The sequence below is a fragment of the Hipposideros armiger genome, unplaced genomic scaffold (genome assembly GCF_001890085.2).
Source record: "Hipposideros armiger isolate ML-2016 unplaced genomic scaffold, ASM189008v1 scaffold_465, whole genome shotgun sequence".
Classification (NCBI taxonomy): Eukaryota; Metazoa; Chordata; class Mammalia; order Chiroptera; family Hipposideridae; genus Hipposideros; species Hipposideros armiger.
The window spans coordinates 769,560-779,418 of NW_017731815.1; the positions used below are offsets into that span (position 1 = coordinate 769,560).

Consider the following 9,859-nt stretch of genomic DNA (forward strand, 5'->3'; position numbering starts at 1 on the left):
CTAGAACTGTCAGCTGTCAAATGACATAGCAATAACATAGATGCGAATGACTCTAGTACTTCCAAAAATGAACTAGTGCCACCTGTTGCAAACATGCATCATGACTTTTCCGACAACCCAATATTATCCTCTTATACCATGAATGTAGCCTCATGCCATCTTCCTGAAAATAAAACAAGCACACCTGTTTCAAATATTTTGGCTGCCTTCAGGTTGCTAGGCTTCCATTATCTCATGAATTCTTTTGAACCAGGCCTTTGTGCCCAAGACTCCAAAACTGCTATTTTCTCTATCCATGGATCTTGTCCCAGCTCTCACCTTGCTCCTTCAGCAGAATTTAACATCATTGACCACCATTTGCCATGGTATACCTTTTGCCGCTACTTTTCAGACTCCTCTGTAGATTTCTCCTACTCTGCCACACCTCTCCTTGTTAGAAGCCTGAGGGCTTACTCCTCATATCTTTCTATCTGCATTCATTCCTTAGAGCCTAGATGATCTCATCCAGTTTTGTGATTTAAATATCATTTATACATTGACTGCTTCCAAATTTATATCTCTAGTCCCATCTTTCCTGACTCCAGGCTGCATATCCAACTGACTACTCAGCGTCTCCACTTGGCCATCTCATAGGCCTCTCAAACGTACTATTACCAAAACTGAACTCTTGATCTTTTCCCTCAGACTTGTTCCTTTTGTAGTCTTCCCTTGTCAATAAATGGCAGCGTCATTCTTCCAGTTAATGAAAATTGCCTTTGACTCTTTTTGTCACACTCATACCCAGTTCTTCCACAGACCCTGTTGGCATAACCTTCAAAATATATCCAGAATCTCATTTCTTCTCGCTTCTCTACTGCTATCACCATGCACCAAGTCACTCACAGTCTTCTTTCACCTGTATTTTGACAATAGTCTCCTGTTTTGCCTGCCTCTTTTTGCCTCCTTAGAGTCAGCTCTTGCTGTGTCTTCTTTCTACATTTGTACTTCCTCTGGGTAAAGGCATGGCTTGTCCTCTCACCTCCTTCAGGTCTCTACTCAAACGTCCTTTATCAGGGAAGCCTTCCCTGACCTACTTCCAGTTTCTCTTCCCTGATTTGTTTGTTGTCATAACACTTGCTAGTAATTGATATATTTGTTTCATTGTTTTTAGCTGTTTGCCCCAAATGAAATCTACAAGAACAGAGATTTCTATTCATTCTGATTTATACACTGCAGGATTCCAAAATCCTAGAACAGCACAGGGCTTAATAAATATTTCTTTAATGAATGGATGAAAGAATGGCACAAATGAAGGTCAAAATATGTTGTTTTCATGAACTGAGCCATGGAACTGAGGGGAAAGCAGACTGTCTTGTCATGTGTGTGTAAATCTGTGTAAATGTGTATGTGACTATGACCACTTAACATTTCAAAGACCAACACATACCATACTGTTCCATATGCTAGACATCCAGAGTTTCATCTCAATATGCATTTTTAAAAAGAAAAGATTATAAATACATCAATGCATATATAAATGATAACTTTTCGTTTTCTTCGCAGTGTCTTCTATTTTTACCGTCCCCAATGTGAGATTGCAACCAGAATCTGGAGAAAGCATGCGGGCCTTTGGGAAAAACAATAGTTATGGCAAATGTCTATCGAATAGCAAGCACTGATGAGCACAGCGTTCTCAAGAGAGCACAGGTAAGATGACCTACTTTACTTGGAAAGTAATATTGAATAGATATCAAATAGGACTTTTAAATGAAATATTTCAGATTCATTTCCCCCCAGGATCTTATGAGCCTCTTGTGTTCATTATGGCTTTCATCACAGATTTTACTGAGGCAGGGTCCACTCAGTCATTTCCATATTTTCAGGCACTACTGGATTCTAACTGAAAGTGTATTTCATTTCTGTTGTCAGAGGCAAACCATTTTAGTCATAAGCAAATCAGTTTAACTATTCACACATTCTTCATTGAGATGGGTGAAAGGTTAATTTTAGCCTATATTTAAGCCACAGACCTGCTTTATTCGGCCCACAGCATTTTTTTTATTATTGGTTTGTTTTTTTTTTGTAGAGGGCAGTGTCACTGGCCCTCATATGTGGGATCCGAACCGGGGCCCTCTGGCGTCCCAAGCCACCACAGCATTTTTTTTAAATTAGTTGCTCTCATTTTTAAATGGGAAGGTTTTACACAAAGTCTAGATTTCAGGCTTTTTTTGAAAAACCAGCAACTCTGGCAATCTCGTGCTCACATTCCTGCCAGAAGTCTGTGTGTGTGACTGAATGGTGGCTGCGTCCCTTAGAAAGGACATGTGCTCCCTGGTTTTGCTCAGCTGCCATGTGGGCCACTTCACCCGTTTCTGATTCCTGCCAGGCCGTTCGTACAGACCTCATCGTGGTAAAGCTTTGCTTTTTTTCCTATCAGATACCTTTGACCTCTACTATTCTGCAGATAGGAAGCATAATCTAAACAAGCAATGCCTAGGCGTGTGAGCCTGTCCCAGTCATCACATGTGCTTCCCAGAAATAATCATAGGACAACAACGTCTGAAAAGGCTGTGTTTCTCTTTAGTGCCAGATAGAAATATCTGGGATGTTTATTTCATTTATTTATTTTTTTAAGATCTTTTTTATTGGGGAATTGGGTGAGGGCAACAGTGTTGGGGAATTGGTGAAGGGGAACAGCCAAGTTGTTGTCCTTCTGTCTTAGCTGTGGAGGGCACAGCTAGATCAGCTCCAAGTCCATTCGCCATGCAGCCACCTGTCGACAGCTTGTGGCCGCTCAGCTCAAGGCACTGTGTTCAGTCTTCTTTGTGGGTGGGTGTAGCCACCATTCCCATGCGGGAGTCGAACCGGAAGCCTTGTTGCTAAGTGTGCACACTCTAACTACTGAGCCATCTGGCCGCCCAGCTCAGCCCAAGGTGCTGTGTTCAATCTTAGTTGCGGGTGGGCGTAGCCACCATCCCATGTGGGAGTCAAACCGGCAACCTTGTTATTAAGAACATGTGCTCTCACCAGCTGAGTCATCCTGCTACCTGTTGGCAGCTCATTGGCAACTCAGCTTGGTCCCAGCCCACTGGCCCATGTGGGTTTTGAACCAGTGACCCTGTTGCTCAGAACTCATGCTCTTAGCCAATTGAGCCACTCGGCCGGCGCATCTGGGATTTTTAGAATTTTGGGCCTCTGTACGTATCTTTTCATTCAATGTAACATAACTCTCTGAAGCAAATAGAGAACGAAGATTTTTGTGGGGAAGGCTTTTCATTTGCTTGTCCGTATGTGTTCCTTGCTCACGTGGACATTGGTGATTGTTCAGGTGTGTCAATTGATGTATCCTTCCTCTCTCCTTTAATTTGAAATATATTAACAGGCTGAGTTGGCTGCTTGGCAAAGAAAGCAAATTAAACTGTCCACCTTGTCTTATGGATGATTCGCCTGTAGCTTCAACTATTTCTGGACTTAGCTTTTGCACGCTCTCAAGGTGTGGGGCCATTTTGGCTTCTCAGGAGTATGGTGGTGATTTATGAATGATGGGAGAACAGAGAGTCCCAGGTAAAAGATGGTCTGTGGATGCCAGGCAGGAAGCCTTACTATTAAACTTGCCACTTCATCCTTAAGAGTAAGATTCTTCATTCTTCCCGTTATGTCTTCCTATTGGCTAAAGTTACCTAGAAGCACAACTTTACTCCCCCAGGAAGCGTTTGTACTCCCATTCTGAATTGCAATTGGTCAGACAAAGAATGGGGTGGAGTTTCTGACCAGTTACCTCTTGGTTCTGAGAATGATTTTAATTCAGGGTTGCGGCATATGCTTTTTAAAATATTTAGCCTGCATTACCATAATGAGGGCCCCTGGCTTTATAAACCACTTAACCAATTCAGTAGAACTAAACAAAAAGTGGACTTCATTTGCGTTCTCCCTCACACACACATGCACACAAGCAAGTTTGAAGTTTGGTTGTAGGGCTAGCTGTATCCTTTTCTCTGCTCTTTTGAGATCTCTGTGACCTGAGCCTGGCCAGTCAAAGCTGCTAGAACAAGTCTCAGGTCACCTTCTTGTAAAATCAAATCAAGCTCACGGGACAGAAGCATTACCTATCAAGCCTCAAAAATTAATTGAAAGGAGATTTTAAAAGGTACTCAGAACTGTAATCATCAGCACTTGGAAGCCTTTAAAAAATGTATTTTCTTTGCAGTATATTTTTTAAACTAAGGTTATATCTGCACAGTAGAAGCTTCTCCTCTAGAATTAATTTGATAATAATACAAACGTTTTCTCTATGAGTTTTTGTCTTTTTCACATCAACTTTTTTTTTTTTAGCTGAGCCATCCTGCCACCTGTTGGCAGCTCAGCAGCAGCTCAGCTCAGGCAGGGACTCAAACCGCTGTTGCTCAGAGCTCGAACTCTTGAGCGAGCTCTTAACCAACTGCGCCACTCGGCCGGCCCTCACATCAACTTTTAAAGCTTTAATGTTGTTATTGTTTTTGTTGTTTTCTTCCAAATCCAAAGACTTCAGCTTGATTCAACATTATATTGAGAAAACATTGAAATTTTTCTTTTGTCAGGAAAGCTGCAGGGAAGCTGGATTCTAAGAGTTTTCTGTCAGCAGAAAAAGAAATATTAACTTTTCACCTTTTTGGGTGTCATATTTTAATCAAATGGAGCCATCCTAGAGATCAAATAATATAGCCTATAGACTGTCCTAAAACATCCTGTGCAATGGGACTTAACTCTGACCAATAGTTGAATATCAAATGGTAGACATTTTAGAGCAAAAAGACTACTAGTAAGGGTAGTCGTAGAGAAAAACATGGAATTCCCTAGAGTGTAATGTTCTTGATGAATTGATTGTTTAGAGTAGGACATAGCATCTTAAACTTTCCTCAAATGTCCCAATTATTTGTAAAGCCCAGAAACATTGGGAAGAAGAGGGAAGAGGAAGAGGTTGGGGACCCAGAGAGGCTAAGACTAGACTAAGGCTGACATTTCAACCATCTCTCTGGAAAGTCACACAGGAAAATATGGAAAATGCATTGTATCACTTCTCTCTTTGAAATAATGGAGGATGGAGTAGACAGCAGTGTTTCAGGTCCTAATTTTTCTCCCATACCTCAATGCCAAATTGTCTTCATATTTGCATAAGAGGTCACTTCATTATTTAGTTAATAATACTGGATTTGCATAAAGTGGCCTTAGTGGAAATGCTAATGAGAAGCATTTTTCTTTGCGCAGAAAGCAATTTTGGTTTCAGAGTCCTGTGACCAAATTAAATGAAAAGAAAACATGCACACCTAAGTTAAAAATGGGATAGGTGCCACTGGGTGATCAAAGTACTGCTTCCTGCATTTTGTTATCCTCTAAAGATATTAATAGACTAAAGATTTCATAGATTGTCCCCACTCTTTTTATCAGCATTTATGGGTAAGACACTCTTAATGTCTGAGAGAGACTTAAATGTGCCTAGAAATTTTCCCCAAGGAAAAGACCAGAAGCTATATTGAGTACCACATCCATTAGTATCACTTATATTTGCATACAGTGATACCAAACACACCTCAAAGTTGAGCTTAATTTTCCAGTTATTCTAAACAGACAGGAAGTGCACAGCTGCTGTATTTCTCTTTTTGCTGAATACATGAAATAAGAATGGCCTGTAAGCTTTTAGACAGATGTTTTGTAATTTTTCTGAAATGGTGCTCTCTATGGTACATCTCTTTTCAATGAATCAGCTGGTCTTCAGACCCTATTAAATATGTAATAAATATACAGCTATCTGTCTAGTGCATGAAAAAAAATGTATGTGGTTCAAGTGCAAGTTAAATGTATGCATATTTTGGTGACACTCGCCTTGCCTTATAATATATTCTCCTTGCTAATCAACATTCTTTAAGTATTATATGACAATGAAAAAAAAAATGTGATGGATTCTCTCTGCTTGACTTACATCAAGAAATAATTTCCTAAAAGTGGTCTGCCAGGTGAACAATAGAATGCATAAATTGCTCCAGAATTTTAATTAAATAAGGTAAAGACTTTTAAAAACCAAACTCCAGCAGAATACACTGCATTGGTGCTTAAGACTCTGGCATCACTATTTGAACATTCAGTAGAGTGGTGTTCTCACACCCTGGGCTGCCAAAACCCTTGGGGGTTTTTAAAAATCCAAGTTCCTGGGGTCCATGAATCTGCACTTTAAAGAACCCCAAAGGATGTTGATGCAGGTAGCCTTTGAACAACATATAATGAAATATTCAGTAAATATTCAAGAGTTGTATATTTATGAAGTAAAATAATCAACTTAGTTGGGTCAGGACTGGATAAAGACAAACTAGGAAAATCCATTTCTTCCCTTCCCTTCCCCTTTTTTTAAAGGAAGAATAGAGAAAATCGAGTCATGCTGCCTGACAAGGTGACCACTAGCCACATGTGGCTATTTAAACTTAATTTTTAATTAAATTTGATTACAATTACATTTATTTCCTCAGTAGCAGCACCGCATTTCAAGTGCTCATTAGCCACACACGACTCGTGGCCGCCATATTGCACAGGGCAAATACAGAATCTTTCCGACGTTCTAGAACATTCCACCGGACAGTGCTGGAGAAGAGCCTTTCTCCTGCCTGGTTTTTAAAAGAGGAATCAGGAAAATTAAACTGGACTCAATTAGCAAAAATATGTTTCAGTTCTGGATTACAGCCACTTAAGAGAAATTCAAAATGTTTGAGGAAGAAAAACTCCCAGATGAGAGTGGCAAAGTGAGAAGGACAGGCACAGATCATTGAGAAGGACGGTAAGAGCAATGCCATAGGAACAGGAGAGACCACAGACAGTGGGTGTTGGGCTCTTTCAGGAGAAGGAGACATGGTCAGGTTTCTTCATTTCGTGGTGGTTTTTGTTGCGATGGCTCGGGGAAGGAAGGGAGCAGGATGATAGTTAAGTGGCTGCACAGGCAGACCTCGCAAGACTGAACACCCCTCAGAATCCCACCAGACCTTCAGTTCATCGGTCGTGTTCACCACCATCTCATCCCTGGTCACAGCTCCTGGAGAAACGCCCACCTATGGCTGTCCTCCGTGTTGTGACATTATGGCAGCTCACTCTTCTGTCCCTACAGCTAACACTGCTCTCACCTTCTCTTCACCGCATGGCTTCTGCAGACTTGTTTCTGCTTTGTCATGAATCCTGCTTACTGTCATTTCTCTTTGTGTCTCTTTCTGGGGCAGCCTATTGCTGAGCTTTTTGTCTCAGAGTCAGACCCTCCTCGAGAGCAGTTCTGATTGGTTTAGTCATCATCATGAAGTAGAGAGCAAGGCACTGAGCAAGGCTGTCACTCCCAGAAGCTGCTGGTTGACTGTTGACTGGCCTGGATCAGGCCCTGAGCTCTGATCCAGTCAGCTTAGCTGTGAACGGGGTGGCCAACTTTCTTCTTAAGAAATCCCTCAGAAGAGGGCTCTGGGCACAGCAGTCTCGGAAGCTTCTATGAAGCAGGCAATATAGCCAGCAGGTACCTTGCTTGTATATTACCAAGGAAAAACATCAGACCAGTAGAGAGGGACACTCCAGTTTTAAGGGAGTAACAACATCCTCATTGTGTGATATTTTTGACTAAAGGTCTTTTTAAGCCATGTTGCATTTTCTCAACTATAGACACAAAAGGAGATAATACCAATTATCACTTATCACAATGTAAGAAATTCGAGTGTTGGATCTAGCTTTCTTTCAGTAGCAGGAAGGCTTCTGATTTATTTTTTTTCCTGCAAGAACCATTATTTTCCGCATGATCTGCAATTTTTTTTCCTATCAGACAACTACAATTGTATTCTTTCTGTTGTCTCCTGTAGTTGACAACAGTAATTCTGGAAATAACAGGCGGAGGGGGAAACAAACAGTGTTCCTGGAAGGTTTTATCTGAAAGAATCCCTGGTTTTTGTCATTACCCCTACATTGCTGCAGATTAAAAAATACGTCTTATTCAGGAAATTGACAGTGCTTCAAACCACAGATGCATAATGTATATTATGAACACCTGATTGAGAAGAGGCTGGAATGTTGTTTAGCTCCCCCACCACACGTCCACCCCTTTTTCCTTAGCTTCCCCTCTACCCTGGAGTGTCTGTTATCGCCTCTAAACTCTGATACAAATTTGTAGGCTAAGGAAGTTTGTCACTTTTCTCTTCCCTCTCCCTCCTCTGCTTCTCCATGTCTCCCTTTCTTTGAGTCACCTTTGATCTGTACCCTGCACCATCACCACCGACCCTGTGAATAGGTTAGCAAAGGACTCTAAGGCCTTTACTCTCTAATCGGCTTCATTATGTCCTGGGGTTGTCACAAAGCAGAATGACAGTAACGTTAAATATATAGTGCTTTATATCCAGAGTGCATTTTTTATGTATTTATTTAATTTTTTTACAGTGACATAATTTCAGATTTGCAGAAAAAGTGCAAGAATAGTACAAAGAATTCCTGATACCCTTTACCCACTTCCCCAAATTTTTACATTTTACATTTGCTTTATCATATTCATATCCTCTCTCTCTCTCTCTCCCTCTCTCCCTCTGTCCATCCCTCCCTCCTTCCCTCCCTCCATCCTTCCCTCCCCCTTTCTGTCACACACAAATGTATGCACATACATATTTACACATTATTTTCATAAACCATTGTTTTAACTCACATGACATTCCATTACCTTTAAACTTTAAATATTTCTGTGTGTTTTTCTTAAAAAGAATTGAGTGATTTTTTAAAAAATTAATATTAATAATTTTTTTTGCCCTTGGTTTTCCTTTTTCTTTCTCTGGATGAGAGTTTTTAAAAGCAAAATGGCTAAAAGAGAAGAAACGTTTGATGCTCCACAGATTGATTCATCAGCCCACGGATGCTCAAAAATTGGCTATATTTTTGTGATTCAGTGTTTCCAGGTCAGATGAGCTTTCAAAGTGGCGGAGGGGGAGGTGGTGTGGGGGGATAGCGCTACAACTTCCATCTTCTGTCTTTTTAAAACCCAAATTAATTTCTTAGGGACTATTTAGCCAGCAGCATAATATTAGTGAAGCTTTCTTATAAATAGTGAGCACAGGATGTGATGTGGCTAGTAAGCAAGATAATCTATTATTGGAATGCTTGGCCAAACTATTCTGAAGTTAGCAGTCACATATAACAAGTAGTTATAATCAGTCAGGTGCTCTATTTTTCCTTTTCATTTAATGTTGATTCTTGTGAATTTGGGATACAGAGGGAATCGTCTATGCCCTAAGTGCACTGTATTGTATTATTAATACCAGGATAGCAGCTGAGTCCCACTAGACAGTCTTTGTGGTCTGCGGATACTCTAAGAAGTGTCTGAGCATAAAAGGAGGCTGTTTGAGTTGAAGTGGGCTGATGGTCCGGGATGACATTTGAATGCATGGAGGACAATGTCTAAATGACAATGTCGAGAAGGGAAGGCAAAAAAGAAACTTGAAACTATTCCCATTGTCCCACAGATGCTCATCAGTCCTCCTGAGGTATTCCTCACGTGGGAGCTTTGTCTGGGTAGAAATGGGAGTGGGATCAGGGAGGGATAGACACTGGGGCTCTGGGACAAAAGCCAGGGATTCAGGTCTTTAGACACATTAAAATTCTAGACAGATAGCAAATGTAACGAAAACCACAACCCAAATGTATTGCAAGTCTAACAAAGTTAAACATTTTAGCTAAATTATTACAAGTATATTTAACAAAATGTTTGCAATACTCAGAGATGCTTCTATGAATAAAGCTTTTTAAGAACATCAAATCAGTTGTGCAAATGAATAATTTACCAAGTCTCTTTTGGAATTTAGGATAGCTGTTTCCTCAACACACACACACACACACACACACACACACA

At 40.6% G+C, this 9,859-nt stretch overlaps 1 protein-coding gene across 1 annotated transcript in view; it reads left to right on the top strand.

Annotated features, from left to right (window-relative positions):
- Positions 1 to 9,859, top strand: part of CDK14 (cyclin dependent kinase 14) — a 504,392-nt gene that overhangs the window by 413,630 nt on the left and 80,903 nt on the right. The window contains exon 13 of the mRNA XM_019666203.1: positions 1,543 to 1,686. Within this exon, the coding sequence (XP_019521748.1) occupies positions 1,543 to 1,658 (116 nt within the window). The 3' untranslated portion in view covers positions 1,659 to 1,686. The remainder of the gene's footprint in view (positions 1 to 1,542; positions 1,687 to 9,859) is intronic.